The 20,496-nt window shown below is 39.9% G+C and overlaps 1 protein-coding gene and 2 pseudogenes across 2 annotated transcripts; all 3 read right to left on the reverse strand.

The window, feature by feature from the left end:
- Positions 1-3,270: 3,270 nt before the first annotated feature.
- LOC149109702 (fibrinogen C domain-containing protein 1-B-like) lies at positions 3,271-7,847 on the reverse strand (annotated as a pseudogene). Its single transcript, XR_016208756.1, has 4 exons — positions 6,626-7,847; positions 5,777-6,160; positions 5,296-5,575; positions 3,271-3,670 (listed from the first exon to the last, which is right to left on the reverse strand). The product of XR_016208756.1 is annotated as a fibrinogen C domain-containing protein 1-B-like (transcript).
- A 1,455-nt stretch (positions 7,848-9,302) lies between these two features.
- On the reverse strand, positions 9,303-10,790 carry LOC110043677 (techylectin-5A pseudogene; annotated as a pseudogene).
- Positions 10,791-13,951: 3,161 nt separating this feature from the next.
- Positions 13,952-17,330, reverse strand: LOC110043742 (microfibril-associated glycoprotein 4-like). The gene is made up of 3 exons (XM_020749240.2): positions 16,700-17,330; positions 15,412-15,795; positions 13,952-14,938 (listed from the first exon to the last, which is right to left on the reverse strand). The coding sequence occupies exons 1-3, from the start codon at positions 16,983-16,985 to the stop codon at positions 14,655-14,657; spliced, it is 954 nt and encodes a 317-aa protein (XP_020604899.2). The 5' UTR covers positions 16,986-17,330; the 3' UTR covers positions 13,952-14,654.
- Between the last annotated feature and the right edge of the window lie 3,166 nt (positions 17,331-20,496).

Raw genomic sequence — 20,496 nt, forward strand, 5'->3', positions numbered from 1 at the left:
TTCTGCCTCCGACTCCCGACTGATTACGACTCCGACTCCAACTCCGTCGCTAGTGAAAACCAGCCTTTAGAGATTTTTACAAAGCACCAAAAGCAGAACCCGATTACTGTAATTCTGTCGGAAGTTTTCAAACTAAATACTCGAAACTACTTCGTGTATGCGGTCTAACTCAGCGATTAAGTCTGTACTGCGATCGTTTTAGCTTGCAATAGATATAGGTATGTCTTTTCACTTATGCGGTTGGATTGTCCTGCAAGTTAAACTTTTCAAATTTCTTTACTATCCATGTTTACAGCAAGGATATTTTTTTTGACAAAAACGCATTTGCATCGTCTCTTGATGGCGAAAAAGAAGTAAAAAGCTTTTGCAGAAAAATATACAGAAGGAAAGCATTGCAATAATTGAGACTCTTTACCTGCAAATCTTCTCTTTGTCCTGAATATATTCTATCACCAATTATTTGCAGCACACCTGGATTTCAACTGTCTAATGCAGTCTTCGTTACGGTAAGTACGCTGTTAAAACTACACGCGTCATCCTGCTTTTAAAAGTATCAAATTTAAATTTCGCGCGCGCATGTTCACTCTGGCGCACGCGCTTAGACAAGTAGTCAAAAGTAGGATGGCGCGTGAAGTTGTAACAGAGCATTGACACTGATGATAAAGGCTTGAAATGATAAATTGTGTGCCGGGAACGAAGACGTAAGTGTAACGTTGATATTTCTAAATCAGTCTCTTTTCCACGGTGTCACGCCATGCAATTCTTCGGTAACACATCTACCACGCTGCCTAACCAGATCGCAGTTTTATACCGCTACATTTGAATTTTTTGCTCTCCGTTTTTTTAGAAAAAAGATACAGAGTTGGGTAAAATGGTCAAAAAAGAAGAAGCGAAAGTTTCTGTCAAATTTAGGGCAATTTTGTATTGCAAAGCTGAGATTCATCACTTGACAGTGGCCAGTTAAGGACGCTGCCTACTAAACATGCTAAAGAAAAAGGTTTCTGCGCCAGATTAGAACCATGGGAAAAGAGTAGATCTTTGCAAGGGCTACTGGAATTCACAAAGAAAAATGGGGGTAGCAGCGCATTTTTTGAGATTTTTGGTCTTGAAATAACCTTTTTTTGAAAAAAGAAGGAAAGGATATTTCTTCACAGATTTCCTTAGAATTCGCATACAGAAAAGCAAACACATTTATAAAGATCTGAAGACTACACCTTAAATGGTAACATAAAACTTTTTAATAACAAAATCGTTGCAATAAAACTTTTAGCGTCGCTAACAGCCTTCCCTTTGTTTAGCTAAAATACAGTCTAAATAGCTTTTCATCAACACTAGAAACTAATCACGTGTTGAATAGACTTGCCACTTTCATTTGATAACTTAAAATGTAGGGGAAACCATGCGTTTTTTAAATGTAACGGGCATGGTAAAAGTTTTCAAAGTTTGAAAACTTTTACGGTGCCCGTTACTTTTCTTCCTGTCACCTCCCCGATATAACATTTGCGTCTGTCGCACTTGTTTTGCGCGCGCACTACGCCATCTGTAGGTATATGGGTTATTGACCAAGTGTGAGGTCAAGATGGTTGGATATTGGCCAAGTTCTTTTTTTGCGCGTTTATGGACCGAGACGGAGTCGAGGTCCATAAACTCGCAAAAAAAGAACGAGGCCAATATCCAGCCATCTTGGCCGAACAAGCTTGGTCAATAAAGGATTTATTATACTGCTTTCGGGGAAATTTTTCTCGCGGGACACGGCGGGTAGTCCCGAGCGGGCAAGATAGCTCCATCTTGCCCGCTCGGGTAGCCAATCACAGCACAGGATTTGATTCATCTTGCCCGCTCGCGGAGCTAGCTATATAATAAACATGCTTACAGCTGGATTTCAGCATAATTTTCAACAGATAGCAGCTAGGTTTTCAGCTGGAAGCCGCCGACAGTTAGTGGTTAGCAATACGCTGCTGTTCTGGTATTCCTGGTGTTAGTACAGGTTCAATAAACTTGATTTGGTCACAGTATAAAAATTTTGCTTTCATTTTAGTGGTGTACTTGCAGCGTAGCTGATTACGTCAATTGCCAGATCAAGCGCGTGGGGGGCGGTTAAACCATGCCTTGCGTGATGCACAGAACGTGTGCGCACTAACAAAAGTAGTCATTAGTAATTGGAACTCGTGTTGCACAATTCAGGGAGTGATGCTAGTTAAAAACGTCTACTGATCGAAACCACCGAAATCCAATGTCCTTTCGTAGTAGAACTCTGATAGGTTCAGTGACAGTTGCCAGATTTGGGATGAACTTTCCCAGATAATTGACTGTTCCAAAGAGTCTTTCTAATCCTTTCTTATCAGTTGGTGATGGCACTTTCCAGGACTGCTAGTAGACGATGGTGACGTTTTACTTCTGTTTCTGCATGCACTATTATGTCATCGATGTCGGTTTCTACTCCTTCCAATTCACCAAAGTGTTGACTCATCCGCTTTTGAAAGACTTCTCGGGCAGATGTGATTCCGAATGGAGTGACCTGATAGCAGTACCGCCCAACCGGTGTATTGAGGGTAGTTAGAAGTTGACTTTCTTCGTCAAGAGGCATCTGCCAGTATCCTCGGTTTGCATCTAGCTTGGCGAACCATTTTGCATTTGCCATGCGTGTAGTGATGTCTTTGATGATGGGTAGGGGAAAATGTTCTCGCTTTATTGCTTTATTGAGGTGCTTTGGATCTAAACAGATCCGCAAACTCAGAACTACCATTAGCCTTTTCAACAATGGCCAAAGAACTGATCCAATCAGTGAGTTCTTCTACCTTGCGAAAAACACCTCGCTTTTCCATGTCGCGAATAGCTGCTGGGACGGTTCTAGGCGGGCTAACGACAGGTGTCACAGTAGGGTATACTTCAATATGGTAAGGTTTCTCCAAACGTCCCAACCCAGTGAATACTCGTGTGTATTTCTGCAGTACTTCTTCTTTCAGTTCTTCAGACAACTTCGTGACTTCCTCACCTCTGTCCGGTTCGGTTTGCTTTTTTCTCTGTCTTGACCGCCAGAACTACTTTGATTAGACCCAGATCTTGAGATGATGTGAGTCCCAAAAATTCTGATTGATTTGTTTCCACTATCTGGAATGAATGACGTCAGCTCATGTTCTACATCTGTTTTGGATTTCACTGGTAGTTTAACAGTGCCAAGTACAGTTAGCTTGTCCTCAGAATAACTGACTAGATTATGGGTGCAGGCATTTATCTGTGGAGTGCTTCCAACTATCTTCTTTAGGTTTTCTAATGGTACGATGTTGATTTGAGAACCGGTGTCTGTCCTTTTACTGGCAACATCACATAGCACTCCTCATTCTGGATCTGAACTTCTGCAGTGACGGCTCCTACAGATAGGGTTGAGTCAAGATCATGTTCTTCTTCTTGTTGCTCTACGTCCAGTCCATGGACTTTTTTCAGTGATCTGTACACACTCTGGAAGCGATTTCGTCTCTGACAACAGTTACATGTTTTGGCCATATGCAGGACACTCCCTTGCGCCATGTCTGGTTCCACAGTTCCAGCAACTGAACGTGTTGCTCGGAGGTTTTTTCCTTCATTATCTGAGGCTGTTTTCTTGTAGGTTGACTTGTTCTTCTCCCTTTCAATTCCATGCACTGATGAGTCGCTGTCCAATTCGTTGCTTCTGCAGATCGTACCACATCTAATGCTTTTTCAAGTGTAAGGTCTGGCACCCCGAGTAATCATTCTCTTGTTTTTGTGTGGTTTACACCAAGTACAATTCGGTCCTTGATGAGAGAGTTCTTCAATGTTTCAAATTCACATAATATCGTCACGTACTGGTCGATACTTTCGCCGCTTTCTTGGGCTCTTGAGAAGAATTTGTATGTCTCGTAGCTGACATTTTTTTTTGTTCCTCTGCATCCCAGGTTAGAGTGTGGGAAACTTCGATAGCATCGTTGCCGATGACTATAAAAAGTGTTGCTACCCTGGTTGCACTATCCTTCGAGCTTATTCTGGTCGCAATTTGGTAACTTGTGTATTTCTGTTTGAACCTCTTCCATTTGGTCGAGATTTTCCCCCACGGTGACTGAATTTCTGTTTCGTACTTTACTGCTTACACCATGTAATATTCTCCTTGTTCCAAGAGCACGATGGATTTGGATAAAAACAGCTTTAGTAAACAAGATCCAAGTTTTATTCCAAAATGGCTATCCAGTCGTGGTACGATGCGCATATCTGAACTTACACGAAATATCGCTGATCATTACAGGGTTTTGATTGTTAAGAAGTATATTCACATTGCCGAAACTTTAAGAAAAGCAACTCGCGTCTAAGCTCGACAGAAAGCTTGCAACTAAACTGAGATGCACACGTCATGTTATTTACACAGGTGGCCAAAAATTGCAAACTCGTCCATTCCGCTAAGCTATTTTCGCTTTGACAAATTTGACTAAAATTCGCCATAATCGTTTAATCCATGAATATTATTTACTCCGTTTGACGAAACTTCGTCAAATCTCTCAATTTCGTCACTGCTTGCATTTCTGAATTAAAGGGAAATAACTTAGACTTGGGCAACTTTCGGAGGACTTCTAAATTTTTTCTGATATTTCGAACAAATCGAACCCATCGAGTTGTGAAATGTCAGTCGGGGTAGACTTTCAAGGAATTTGTCCGCTGCAAGCAGAAAGAAGTGATCAGACAAACTTACGTCCAAGGCACAGCATTGATCTAAAAATAATTTAAGAGGAACTACCTTTGGAATAAGGTCTATATACTTTTTTACCCATTATCCTCTTTTGTTATAAGTTGACATGCTTTCGCTTCGAAATGAAATAAAGATATCTTATTGATATCTTCTTTCATTTAAAATCCAAACAATGAAAACTAGTGAGCAGTGTTTTTTTTGTGATTTGTTTAACTATTTTGTAGAAAGTTGCCGTCTCTATAGATGAAACCCTGGTGAGTGACCGCTCAAATGAAATGAAACTTTTAATCTTAATCTTGGGCAGCACTCTTGTAACCCTGAATCTTTTAACGACCACTTCCTCTATTTGATTGGATGCATAATTTTGTTCTCGTTTTAGTGTAAAGGCTTTCTTATCTCTTTCTTCTTTGTGCCTTTTTATCTCATTCATACACATGGTGGAGAAACTGATCATCTAAAAGGTGCAAGAAAAGAACCTGCTTGATTCTTAGCAATTTATATTCTTTCCGACCTTTTCTCTCACTAGATCAAAGGAATTTCGGCTAAAGATTTGAATAAAATCAATTTATTCACCATTAAACAAGCGACCAACAGGCTACACATTCAGTAGAAATTTCTAAACATCTGCTGGTCTTATTTTCATTTCAGATCTTTTGGCGGAGTAGTAGTCTCCCTTCCACTGCTGCCAGATGATACCATCAGCGTGGGACTTGTGAGGGCCGTGATGATAGAGACCATTCAGGTTTGCATGGCGACAGCCAATGTACCACCATCCTCCTTTAAAGGTTACTGCACAGTTACGGTCATCTGCATCATTGTCTCGATCTTTGGTCGAAAAAGGAGCGCCAAGGTGATAGGCAAAAGAATCACCAGCAGTTCCTGGATAACCAATAATGACAAAAAAAAAAGTAATTTGGGTTTCCAGGCGTTTAATAGGGATAAAGATATTTACAAGAGATAAAGGAGACATTTGTTTACTACGATAAATATAATGGCGACGGTAGTCTAAAAAAAGGAATATAGAAAATTTTAATTTTACGTTAGTTACTGGTTCCATCTAATTCAGTTTCATTCCCTCACCAGAGTAAGTCCCCAGGCTTAGTTGATACTTGGCTCTCTCACTCGCCACAGCGAACATGTCGTAATCAGCATAGGCAGTTTTTCCTTCAGTGTCCTCTAAATCTACTCGAATCCTGTTTCTTCCTTCCTTGGTCAGTCGGTGCATCTTGTCCAGTCCAAGCCAGAACTCACCATTCAGGTTGCCGAACCCTCGTTTGTAGTCTGCCCAGCCTCGGTAAAAATCAACCGAGCCGTCCAATCTCTTTTGTATCACTGTCCATCCTCCACCGGCTGTTTTCTGGTCACAGTAAACATCGAAAGGGTCACCATCATCTGGATTAATCGAGTACACACCACTAATTCTTTCCCCAGCTTTGTACAGATCAGCACAGTGTCTATTGTTGCCTACGGAAAGGAATTAACTCACTTTAACATTTTTGCCAGCGCGCAGTCTCGGGCTGTGAAAGTGCTAGACTAACAAGCCAAATAGTATTTACGCTGTAAGTTTCATACTTGTTAATTTTACACAAGGCTTCACAAGTTTGAAACAGGTTTCTTTATGGCTTGAGGTTTGCGAAAAAAAAAAAAGAAATGTAATCCTTTAAGCCGCAAGGCTAAATCAAATTCGATTCAGTTCTGAACTGCGGAGATTTCTTACGAGCGAAAATTGAAAGCACTATTCGGACTCAATTTTCCTGATCCTTAAAATTCTCGAAAATTCACACTGAATTTTGCGCAAGTTAACTTAAGCTAGCACGAAGCTAGTCATTTAGAATTGCATATTTAATGTTATCAGGTAGGTCAGAAATTAGCTGACGAAGGATTGAAAAGGTGGTCTTCAATGAGCGAAGCACTGATCTTTTTCTTCACCTGTTTTGTTGCCATTACATATTTTAATTTCCAGTAGTTGTTCTTACATTTCGGACAACTGAGCTTGGATTCCCTGAAGAATGGCTTTGACCTCCTTGTTCACCCCGGCGTAGTAGTTTCCATAAACCACAGTGCCGCATTTGTCACCCGCTGGAGCCACTGTTGTCCCTTGGCCATTTTGGGCCGACGATTTAGACACAGAAACATTAGTGCTCGCGGCAGAGATCCCTGTCAGCAAGAAACTCCAACCAAACACCACCACAACAGCTGTTACAGTCATCTTCTCAGATCAACAGTCGTCAAGTCTGTTGTTATTTAGTGGTAACTGACAATCATAATAAACTCTATGGGTTATGTTTTTTCGTGTTTTTAGGGCTATATTTAGACGAACAGCCCTTTAATTCATTTCTTGCAATTTCTCAGCTGAGTGCTCATTACAGATGACAAGGTCTGTGGACGGTTATCGAGCGCAATAAATGACATGTAGATATTCCTTCTTAGATCATAAGGCAATACATTTCTCATACACTTTAAAACTGCAACCTGTTGACTGAAGCACTTTCCTACACATAATCACGTCTTCGTTCATCTTTCTGATATCTTCTTGTCAAGGGAAAAATATAGTAACAATGTTAAAAAAATACGACTTCTACTTTGTTGGAGCATTGTTTTACTGGTATTTTGTTGACAATTCTTTCGTGTTCAGGACTTAGATAAACAGTGACTTGCGATAAAGCAATCTATATTGCATTTTAAGTAAATAAGTTTCAATACACTTGCGTAATGGGCTTCGCTGTTCAAATTTTAATATTGTGAAATGAGAAAAACATTGGACAAGTAATTTTCTTCTAGTTTCAAGTTTTTTTTACCTGAGCCGAAAAATAATGTATCTTTATGCAGCTTTCTACGCTGAGTATACAGCCTACGTATATATCTTTTGTTGAGTTTTGTTGGCAAATTTATTTTGTAAAACTGAGTTTAGTTAGCTGACGATTTCAATGAAGCCAACTCTATTCATGTCATCTAGGTTGTCCTTTCATAGTTTAAGCTGACGTTGTCTAGCTGTGCGTTGGTTTGTGAACTTTCCAGCTGAATCCGTTCGTTTTGTTTTAGTTGTAAGAAGATTTTATTCAGTCTCCTTCCATTTGTTCTGATGTTTGTTGTTTTCTATAATGTTAATTTGAGTTGTGTGATACAAAAGCGGTGCTCGCACTCTTGTGAGCCGATTTTACGTCAACGAGTTGTACATCGTAGACGTATAGCGAAGTACGAAGAATAAACGTGTGAAGTCCAAGTTCTCTGAGTGTCCTGATCTCAGCTGTAGCAGATCCAACGGTACTTTGGAACCCGTGACAGTTTCCTTTCCCGCAGCAAGCGAGTTGCTCTGAGATAATTCCCGAGTCAAGCACAGTCTTCCAGCCAGTTAGGCCTCTCAACGCCCGTCAGTCCCCTAGTTAGAGTTCAGAGCGGAAAAACCTGTTGTCACTTATTAAGTCTGTTAAGCGGCGGCAGATCCCAGAAGCCGCTTTGTGGTCGGTATAAAATTCGGAGCGACTTCGTCCACAGGGTACAATTATCATATTTCAGCTATTATTTTTAGTTCACTTCCAATTCGTAACGTCTGGTCATGAACTTGAAATGTCTTCTACGCGAAACGCAGTTTGCGCTTTCCGTACAAGCAGACTGCAACGCAACGTTTATCGCGTTCGTGAAACAGTGACGAATTTCGTTTTCATTTGGCGTCACAGCAGCCAAATTGGTGTTCATAAAGAACCAACTTTCTTTCCCTATAGGGAGATATGTTCTCCCTTATAACAACATTTCTTATTGCAATGGGGCACCTTTGCCGTTGCCTTGAAACGTACAACACGTGAAAATGATCTATGAGTAAGTCGCGATTCACTAGATAAGCGAAAAATTAGCCAAGCAAATTGTAGTTTGGACTTTTCTTCCCGCTAGCCTGTTTCGCTCTCGTCGACTGGTTTTATTTCCTGTAGTTGTTGTGTTGCGGAGAGTGCGCTTGGATTCCTCGAAGAAGGGTCAAGATTTCCTTGTTTGGACCAGCGTAATGACGAATGTAGCATTGTGGTTTATGGAGAACCATTGACCACAATGCCACATTCGCCCTGCTTGTTGTCCGCGACTACAATGTCGTGTGTTTGCTATTTTGCGCCAACTTTTTAGAATTAGGCACAGCTGGCTTCCCAGCAGAGATCGCTACAAACAAAACATTCCATCCTAACGCCATGAGAACGAAAGTCACATATAAACGTTACGTCGATCGAATAAGGTTATTGTTTGGAGTAAATGATTAGTATTTTATGGGAGCTCCGCTTTTCAGTGATTAGGCTTGGTGTTGTGCAAGTTAACTCGGCTACAGATATAACGTCATCTCATTGTTACACACTGAGAGTTCTTTGGTGTAATTTTTGTGTTTTATATTTTATATTGCTAAGGACCATCTCAATATTTTTTAAGGACCATTCCCTTTTATACTTGCTTGGATGCATCGTTTGTCCTGGGTTTTGTGTAAAGGTTTTCTTTCCCCTCTATTTTTCCTGTCTTTTTCTCTAAAACACATGGAGCAAAAGCGCGTCTCAAGAGATAAATGGAATTTTCGGCTAAAGATTTCAACACAGTTAATGTTATTCATAATCAAGTAATTATAGCCAACAGGCTACAGATTAGAAAATTCTGCTGGTCTTCTTTTCATCTCAGATCTCATTGCAGAGTAGAAATCGCCCTTCCAATGATACCAATTGATTCCATCAGCGCGGGACTTGTGAGTATAATTATGATAGAGACCATTCAGGTTTGCGTCATGACAGCGGGTGTACCACCATCCTTCTTTAAAGGTTACTGCACAGTGATGGGCGACCACGTCATTATCTCGATCTTTGGTCGAAAAAGGAGCTCCACGGTGATAGGCAAAAGAATCACCAGCAGTTTCTGGGTAAAAAAAGATGAGAGAATATCGTACATATTATGGGTTTTACAGAGGTGTTCACTCGCGATGAAACTATTAATTTATGAACGCTCAAGAAGAAATTCTCCTGCTGCAGTGGAGAACGAATATCTCAAAATTGAAGTTTAAACAATAGACTAGACGCAAATAATTTGACAGTGTCGGTTTATATTAAACTGTGATTCAAATATCGACTGATGAGTTATGAAAAAACTCCCAATCTTACGTCAGTCTTATGTCAGAATGAAAGGGATTCTTACTAATCAAATGAAAAAAAAAAAAAAAAAAAAAGAAAGAAAGAAAAGCAGAGAGGTCTATAAAAAGAAATAGGCACAGAGCAATTTTTCTTGGACAATTCTGTCCAAGGGGGAAGGCACAATGAGGTTGACCCTACGTGAAGTACCAACCAGTGAGATAAGGCCAGACCACACACGAACAACGGGAACTCCGTTCCCTACTTTTTGCGATAAGTGTGTAGGTTTTTAACGTCCCCTGCTGACCATGTAGCACTGACGATGCAGGGAACGGGGCCTTCGGTTTGTAGTCCTTATTCAGTCGAGCTAGAGAAGAATTGAATGTCTAACCTATTATTTTGCAGATGTCCAGTACAAAGGTAGCACATTTTCCTCGGCTAAAAATGCCTAATAAAATACTTCACTAAAATTCTTACTAAAATACAGGATATATATTTTACTTTACGAATTAGATCAGTTCCTGAGTCTCTTGGTGTCGTTAAACGAGAGTCTAAATAATCACTTTGGCCAATTATCACAATGCACACAGTTAGCACAGGCAATGTGATTGGATAAGAGATAGGCGCGATATTTTAAGCCAATCCAGCGCAGTAAACGTAATAATGCAAAACCAAACCAAAACCAAAATGCGAATTATTTTCAGTCAAGTGAAAGCCGTTGTATGTCTCGCATGAATCACTCCAACGACAGCCGAAGATTGCTATCTTGTATATAATCTTTTGGAGAGGTCATTTGGAGAGCTTTAAATGGCAGCAAAAGTTTAACAATGGCATCTAATATAATTCAGTTTCATTCCCTCACCAGTGTAAGTCCCCAGGCTTAGTTGATACTTAGCTCTCTCACTCGCCACAGCAAACATTTCGTATTCAGCATAGGCAGTGTTTCCTTCAGAGTCTTCAAGTTCTACTGGAATCCTGTTTCTTCCTTCCTTGATCAGTCGATGCATCTTGTCCAGTCCAAGCCAGAACTCACCATTCAGGTTACCGAACCCTTGTTTGTAGTCTGCCCAACCACGGTTGAAATGAAAAGAGCCGTCTAATCTCTATTGGATCACTGTCCACCCTCCACTGGCTGTTTTCTGGTCACAGTAAACATCAAAAGGGTTGGCATCATCTGGGTTGATCGTGTACACACCACTGATTCAAGTTTCACCAGATTTGTACAGATCAGCACAGTTTCTCCTGACGGCTGCAGCAAAATAACTGAGATTAGTGTCACACCTGGTTAATATACAGGAATTCCTTTTTAACTCGGATAAAGACGTAGTCGTTAATCCGAGATATAGGTATGGATGTGAGGTTCACTCGATCCTTCGATTCCAGTTAGACAATAGCGACTTGCCAATCCGCTGACCTGTATATAAATGGTTCGCAGCCCAGTGCACCGAGTGATATGGGGGAGATATATCCTGACCCCTGATGAGTTTAAATGAGATAAGGACGAATCTTGAATCTCATTTAAGCGCCTCAGGATGAGAAGGAGTGATGCCACTCGATGTGCAAAAATGTCATCTTCTGAACTCCATGCAAACTCTTATAATTCAGGCAAAGTTTTTCATGCAACTCTTGTATTACGCTTAATTGGGTGACCTATTTTTTTATCATAAAAATATTATATGTTGTTTCAAATAAAACTTTCTTAAACTTTTTTTTAAAAAGTGCCCGAGCGCTCATAAAAACAAAAGTAGAAAAAGAGCATTGTACAAATTTCTTGGAAGTTAACCCCATGGCTTAGGAATTAATATCATTATCCAAGTTCAGTGGTTCACAGCCAATTTGATTAAATCTTCATAATAACATATTTCCTAAGATATTACGATGCTAAAATATAGCGTAGACCAGAGCAGAGTAGAACATGACGGAGCCGAGAGAGAAATCTGGGACTCTGGCCCACACGTTTGAAGACAAAAGCTAACTACCAATTTAACTGCAAGATTTAGTGGTCATTCTCTCCGTGAGTCAGTGAGCTGAAGGGACTCAAGTTCTGAGTGACCCTCATGGCTAACGAAGAGGGTCAAAGAAGTAGTGTCCAATTCTACTCCAAAACAGATATCCTGGGATAAAGCCTAAACCGATTCCACTAGGGAGTTAAGGTGTGATGGAGAGATTCTTGAGATAAAGCTGTACCCGCGACACAAGATGGGCGAAAAAATCCTCATTAACTCATGCATCGGCCTCAAGCGCTGGAGTTACAGGGCCCTGACAGCCTTTGCCGGGTTTGAGACTTCGCAATTCTACATCCTTGGGAACGAGAAATAAGTTCCATAACGAACACAGAGAAAAGAAAATTTACGTGTCCAGCTAAAATTTAAACTTTTTGCCGAGTAGAGCTAGAATGAATGATGTATATTGATATCTTAGTCACAACGCTGATATACTGAAATCTAATATACGACCATGGGTGTTTCTGCGGTGGCAATTATTCTCTTTGCGTGTGGTACCGCAAAAGGGAAATTAACCATAATATCGGTTTGCCATTCCGTATGAGTTGTTTATTAATGTATTTATAGGTCCTGGCGTTATTTGATTTATACATCTGGCTAGCGTTACATATCAGTTAGACAGCAATTCCCTTTCATTAGTCAGGTTCCAAAGCAAAAATGTAAACTGATGTTTGAGTTAAAATGGCCGCCGTTAAACACAATGCAGATTTATAGCAACTTCACGTGATGTCATGCAGCCAAATATGCAGGAAATATGTTCTTCGCAATGAAAACATATCTTATTGAGAGGGGACACCAAGGTGGTCGCTTGGGACACTCAGTACTAAAACTTAACCTGAACTTGATTACTGAGCACGTGGCGATTCTATGGACTGGCGAAAAATTAGCGAAACAACAACAAAAAATGGTTTAAAACGTTTTTCTCCCTCGCCTGTTTCTTGCCTGGTAACTGGTTTTAATTTCCTGTCGTTGTTTTTGCATTTCAGAGAGCTGCGCTTGGATACTTCGAAGAAGGGTCTCCATTTCCTTGTTTGGACCATGGTATTAATAGTCTCCATTAACCACAATGGTGCATTTGTCCTGTTTGTCGTCCGCTGCTAGCCTGCAGTACAGGCGGTTTAGCGGGTTCTAGCGCGATACACGAGCGCGCGCGAAGCGCAAGGCGAGAGCGGGCTCTAGCACGATACACAAGCGCGCGCGAAGCGCGAGAACGAGAGAGAAGCGCGAGGCGAGAAAAATCCGCGGATTTTTCTCGCCTTGCGCTTCGCGCTCGTTCTCGCGCTTCGCGCTAGAGCCCGCTAATCCGCGTGTACTGCAGGCTATCCGCTGCAACAGTTGTCGTCTGTTTGCTATTTGGCGCCAATTGTTTAGAATTAGGAACAGTTGGTTTTGCAACAGAGATCGCTACGAACAAAACACTAAATCCAAACGTCAAGAGAGGAAAGTCATCTTCCTAGCTTGCGTCGATCGAATGGTAAATGGTGACATGTAAGTCGATCCTGCGACAAATATAATATCATATCATTGTTTCACACTGAGTGTCCTTTGGGGTAAGACTCGTGTTTCCTGTATGTGTCGCTAGCGGTTTAAACTAGTACGACTAGATATTTAACCTCCCAAATCAACAACAACTGAAAGCTGCCTATAGTTATTAAAGTGTGAGGGCGAATGAAAACACAATTTAGCAAAGAGGTATAAGGAATAGAGCTCAAACTGATTTAGGTACCTCAATGCTATCTTGCAGCATTCGGCACCCCACGGATTAAAAAAAAAATTAAAGAAGGAACCAAAAACAAAAACACTAACAAAAAGAAAAAAAAAAAAAAACTAAAACAAACAAAAAAAACAAACAAACAAAAAACAGATTAAAAAGGAAAACCGTCAGCTACGCTCACCAAAAGTTCGGAAAGGTCGGAGAGAGTTTTAAAACAAGTATGCTTGAGAACCGCGTGAAAGCATTTTTAAAAGATCGTTTCTGTTTTACGTAACCGCTCGATCATTTGAAGAACCGCTGACTGTAGCTTTTAAAAAAGGGCGGAAAGACAAAATGTCTGGCAAATAGTTTAAGCCTAAAAGCAACAATTCCTTTTTAGGCTGTAATTTGGTTAAAGAATTAAAGAGGTTAAAGAAGCTTGAGAAAAGGGTCTATTTATATTCGATGCACATTTTCTTCTTTTTCATCATGTTTATTGTCGGGAGACCACCACGTAACCTGCAAATAACTGCCGACAAATAATGGTCTCATTCGTATTACAATCTAACTGCGTTTTGTTGAAAATAATATTCTGCACATCTGTTATTGTATACATGCTCTTGTGTGAAATTGCTCGCGCTATTACTGCCTTTAAAAAATTAGATAATATATAAATAATAATATAGAAATCATAGATAATATATAGATTTAGCCAAGGCTAAAATTAAATTCCTTGCACAATTTTGATTACAACAAGATTGTGCAAGGAATATTTTATCTCAACCGTTCTCTCTTAACCCTTTAAGCGCCAAGCGTACGTTTTCGTACGCTGTGGGGTCATGCACTTTGTGCACTTGTGACGTCATCAATTTAGGCGTCATTAGATATTCTTGATTAGCAGATAATAGAGCTACGATAGATCCATCCGCACCGCTGTCCGTTCTGGATATCAACCGCATTCTGACGTAGCTAAAAAAAAAAAAAAAAAAAAAGTGAGCAGTTTTTGGCGTAAAATTGGTTGTAAAATTCACATTACACCTAAAATCGATCAAGGTTCCATTTCCTGACTTTAAACATAATCAACACCGAACTTTTTATGGCTGGCTGGGGTTAAAGGGTTAAGAAACCAAAGGCACTTTCATCTAAAGGTTTGAATAAAAAAAATTTATTCATGATCAAGCAAGTAACAAAAATTTCTCAAAATCCGCCGATCTTATTTTTATTTCAGATCTCTTGGCGGAGTAGTAGTCTCCCTTCCAATGATACCAGTTGATGCCATCAGCGCGGGACTTGTGAGTACCGTGATGATAGAGACCGTTCAGGTTTGAATGGCGACAGGTACTGTACCACCATCCTCCTTTAAAAGTTACTGCACAGTGACGGGCATCCGGGTCATTATCTTGATCTTTGGTCGAAAAAGGAGCGCCTCGCTGATAGCCAAAAGAATCACCAGCAGTTCCTGGGTAAACAATAATGACAAAAAAAAAAAAAAAAAAAAAAAAAAATGTAATTTGGGTACCCAGGCGTTTAATAGTAAACCATTTTCATTCATTAATTAATCCGCTCATTGTCTGGCGTTGTGGCCTAAAGGCAATGAGCGGCTGGATGCGAAAGCACTGATTGTGTATCACGTCGCCGAAGGTAAGAGGGGTGGGTAGAAAATCCCTCCAGACTTACCGGCTTGCGTATCTCTTTCGAAATGCCCCGAATCTAAGAAGACGGATCTTTAAATAAGGAGATATTGCACGTGGTAATTCATCGCTTTATTACGTAAATAACATTCAACAAACAGGGTTACATAACCCACACATTCTGGAATTCCGGCATAAACATGAATAAGAATAGGGATGAAGATATTTACAAGAGGATACATTTGTTTACTACAATAAATGGCGGCGGTTGTTTAAAAAAAAAAAGGGAATATTCCCTCACCAGTGTAAGCCCCCAGGCTTAGTTGATACTTGGCTCTCTCACTTGCCACAGCGATCATGTCGTATTCAGCATAAGCAGTGTTTCCCTCAATGTCCTCTAGATCGAAACGAATCCTGTTTCTTCCTTCCTTGGTCAATCCGTGCATCTTGTCTAGTCCAAGCCAAAACTCGCCATTCAAGTTGCCAAAGCCTCGTTTGTAGTCTGCCCAGCCTCGATAAAAATCAACCGAGCCGTCCAATCGCTTTTGTATCACTGTCCACCCTCCACCAGTTGTTTTTTGGTCACAATAAACATCAAACGAGTCGCCATTATCTGGATTAATCGTGTATACACCACTGATTGTTTCACCAGCTTTGAACACATCAGCACAGTCGCTCATGACGGCTGCGATCAAATAACTAGAGTTATTCTTGCTAATAATTCACTCCTGATAAAGATTTTCCATGTTCAATTAAATTTCACGCGACTTCACGAGGGCAAGAACGTCCTCAAGGGAACGCTTGCACGAGCCAATTCCGAGCGAAGCATCACTGAGTCACGTCACGATTGTTCTTTTTTACTAAAATATCGTCCGTTTATGGTAACATTTAAAGCTACTAAAGTGAAAACTGTGACGTAATTTGATCTAGAAATTTGGATTGTGCCACATCAGCTGGACAACAACCTGTTTCACTAGGAAAAGTATAGCAGACACTAATCAGGGAGGAAATTGTATTAAAGCGAGCTGTTGGGTATCTCTTTTCAGAGAAGTTTTGCCTTCGGGGGTTTGACTCGGCGCAGGTGCGAAATTCTTCATTGTTTTTGCGTGCCTTTTTTAACTTTTAACAAATGCAACGTTACCTTTTCTATTGGTAATATATTAAATGTAAAGGCTGCTGCGGCAGCTGTTGGTATTTTTCGTGACGACATGGAGGTCATTGGGTGTTCAATTTCTTTCGTTTGGCAAACCAACTCTTTTTTATGCAAAAATATCTTAATATATACATATGATTGAGTTACAACAGCCGCCGTCAAACTCAGAATTGGCTTTCGGCGTTTTCACATGAATTCACGGCAGCCAAATAGGTTTTCTCAGAGATTGGTGTTCCCAAAAGCTGGGGTTCTCTACTTATAAGGAAATATGTTCTCTTCAATGAAAACATCCCTAATTGTAATGCGGTCGTCTTGAAACGCTTTATCCTAGTACTTTACGACTTGATTAATGAGTACGTCGCGATTCATTCGATAAAAGAAAAAAAAAAATAATAGCGAAACAAAATTGCTTTTCTGAACTCTTCCTCTCCCTCACCTGTTTCGTTCTTGGTCACTGGTTTAATGTCCTGTTGTTGTTTCTGTATTTCAGAGAGCTGCGCTTGGATACCTCGAAGAAGGGTCTCCATTTCCCAGTTTGGACAAGCGTAATAGTTCCCATTAATCACAAAGCTTCTTTTGTCCTGTTTGTCGTCCGCTGCCATAGATGGCGCGTGTTTGCTCTTTTGCGCCAATTGGCTAGGAGATGGATCGGTTGGTTTCGCAACTGAGATCGCTACGAACAAAACACTCCATCCAAACGCCGCCCAGAGAAGGGAAGTCATCTTCTTAGATTAATAAAAAGCTTGTGTCGATTAAACGGGCGAATGGATCAACTCAGTGGCAAGTCATAACAGCATCTCATTGTTTTACAGTGAGTGTTCTTTGTAATTTGGGGTCAGACTCCTAATTTCATATTCATGTGTCGTTATATTTAGCCGTTTTTACACGACTAGATATTTGATATCTTAAGTACAGTTAACCGCAAACGAAAACTGTCTATAGGTGTTAAAGAGAAAGGCGAATGACAACAGGTTAGCAAATAAGTATAAGGAAAAGACGTCAAAATGTTATAGTTTGCTCTATACTGTCTAGCAAAATTTGACAGCTCGCGTTAAAAAATAAATAAATAAATAAATAAATAAAAATGAAGAAAAGAAAAGAAAAGAAGAGAAGAGAAAAGCGTGGGTAGAAAAGAAAACCGTTACCCATGCTCACCAAAAGTTCAAAAAGGTCAGAGAGGAGCTAGACAAGAATGATAAACCGACTGTATTCAGACATCAAAAGATCGTTTTATTTTATTTATAAGGACTCATTCTTTCCGGCTAAAAAAAACAACAAATTTACCACATTACATTCTTTTTTATATATTTTCAACACGTATTTGCAGCAGAGCTGTGTACCATATCTCATTTGAAAGCGTTAAAATGTACAATCAGTAGAACGTAGGAAATCCGAAATGCTATGTAATACACGTCCTCAAAGTAATATAAAGGATGCAAAAGAAAGCTTTTATCCAAAGTTATTGAGCTCTACGCCTCGTAAGATGACTCGATACACATAATTCGAAGAAATAGGCGAGATTCTAACGTGAAACTGGCGATGCGAAGAGTATTCAGTCGCATTTGAACAACATCTGTTGTACAGGCCCGTAAATGATCCCGGCCCCCAAATGATTTGATCACCCATTTGGAGCCCAAACGATCCCACGAACGGATGATGCCACAAAAATGATGCCGCAAAAAATTCGGAATCGTGTGGACTCCATGAAAAATCTGCGGATGTTGTATATTTTCAATTATGCCATAAGAGAAGAAAAGTCAAGCGTCTCAGGTATAAAAGCATCAATAAAGATAGGCTCGCAAAGCGTGCATGTGGCAATTGCTTAACAGTTTACGCATCCGAGCAAAGAAATCACTACTTAGAGAAGTGAACATAACGATTTATCGAGCATTTTTTTGTGTGTGTGTATTCTTTTTGTTGGTGGTCTTTTTCTTTACATGGCTAGCTCCGTGAGCTGGCAAAATGAAGCAAATCCTGCGTTGTGATTGGCTACCCGAGAGGGCAAGATGGCTCTATCTTGCGCGCTTGGGCTACCCGCGGTCTCCCGCAAGAAAAATATCTCTGAAAGCCATAAAATAAATCCTTTATTGACCAGGCCGTGTCGGTTTATAACACGCAAAAAAATAAACTTGCCAATATCCAGCCATCTTGTCCTCAAGCTTGGTTAATAACCTGTATATCTTGCACTTTTCTCAGTATTGGATTCTCTTCTGGAGAATAACAAATTGCATCTTACTGCTCTTGTAAACAAAGTTTGCAGCTGGAATTCAAAGTTGGAGCTTCCACTGTTAGGTGCTCCCATGTCAATAATTATGTGGACTAAACGGCAAATTTGGTTGTTCGGTTTCCTTGTAAACGAAGATCTCGCAAAAATAGAGTTGATTGAGAATATAGCAACAAATTTCGTTCCTGAATATTTTTCAGGCTTTAATTTCACAACTGCTAAAGTTGTGTGTGTAATTGCGATAATCAATGATATCTTCATATCTATCTCCGCAGTTCAAATATATGGTCATTCATATATTCACTTGTATTCTTCACCTTCTACATGTACAGGTATATTACGAAACTCACAATGTGACCAGATCCCACCGGTATCGCAGAGATCATGGGTTCGAATCCCGTTCAGGCGTGAATTTTTTTTTTCAGGCTTTAATTTCACAACTGCTTAAGTTGTGTGTATAACTGCGATGATCAATCATGTCTTCATGGGTTATTACTATTTAGAACTTAATGGCTCGATGGCCCATAATACTTCAATGTAGTCAGCTCGCGCAGCTTTCTAAAGGACTTTGCCTATAAAAAACCGATTAGGCTAGGTCACATGTTGAATTATGTTTATAAACGGGACAACAGAATGGAATTTTCACTTGTGAGGGTTTATAAGTGACACAATTTTTCAAAATGCCCTTCACAGTTTTCGTCTAGCACACTAATTAATTTTCACTGGCCAAACAAACCATTTAGATAAGGAATACACATAGCATAACCCTCTTTTCTAGAAGCTCTTATTTGTGGAGTTATTCCTACACTAGAAGAGTTACAAATTTTCCTTTCCATCTTGGACCGGTTTATCATATAATATAAGGAAAAAAAATCGATTTTTATTTAATTTATTTGCAACCTCAGACCACTGGAGCCACGACGAGAGCTGGGAACTCAAATCGCAATTCGACTTGTGTAATTCTTATATGATTCAATAGCAGTCTGAGCTACACCGAATTAAACTTTTTGCCAAACCTGTGGGTTGCTTTGGCGCTAGAAGAAGACTTCATATTTTCTATTCCTGAAGTAGAAATTTTGTTAAAACAGACACTGAGTTATATTATTATAGCTCATCTTAATAACTAACATAAGAAACTAAAAGGAAAACCGAAAGGAACTGAAAGGCCGGACTTCTATTTAAAGGCCTTACAAATTTCGCTGTGTGGAATCCAACTTTCTTGTTCCAAAAAAAGTAACAATATGGCCTGGCTTCAACAGGATAATTCTATTATAGTTGTTAGGCTTTGAAAACATCACTGGGTGGGAAAGGGCTGTTGCATGGCCACTTGCACTACGCACTAAGTTTTGTTACCCTTAGTGAGAATCCGTGTAATTGTTCTAATTATTTCACGTTATTTGTTCGACTAATTTGATGCAATCAAGTTACATACTTTTTACTTTTTGCCAGCGAAGTCATTAAGAGGTTGATTAACGTTACAATTAGTTATGCTTGTACAGGGCAGAAAAATTAAAATTAAAAAGAACTAGGTAAAGTATAAATCAGTGTCAATGATGTGTACAATAATTTGCGTATCTAATGAATAGTGCATACATAAAAAGGCATTCAGAAAACAATTACGCGCTGAAGGCGGTGCAAACACCACAACTGAAAAAGGCATCCATGGTATGCATAGTTCCTTTTTCGCGTATAAGTACGCATACAAAGGGATCGACTGTTCATGTTTTATGAACAGAATTCAAACGCACCTGGTACTCGATCTCGAAGAGCAACCTGGACTAAACGCAATCAGACTAATCGCTACGTTTATAACATCTAGCAATAATCCTGTACTTATCTTTTAAAACAGGGTAATAGTAATAATACGTAATTTCGCTTTCTGAAAGGGAGCGGGCAAACGAAAATATCTGGACCCGACACTCAATGGAGACAAAAATTGCCAAAACAGAGGTTTCGATCCTTAACCTGGAAAGACATTTGAACAATCGGACATGTCCGAAATCATTGCA

This window comes from Orbicella faveolata, unplaced genomic scaffold (assembly GCF_042242905.1).
Source record: "Orbicella faveolata isolate gen_17 unplaced genomic scaffold, um_ofav_v1 contig_25, whole genome shotgun sequence".
NCBI lineage: Eukaryota > Metazoa > Cnidaria > Anthozoa > Scleractinia > Merulinidae > Orbicella > Orbicella faveolata.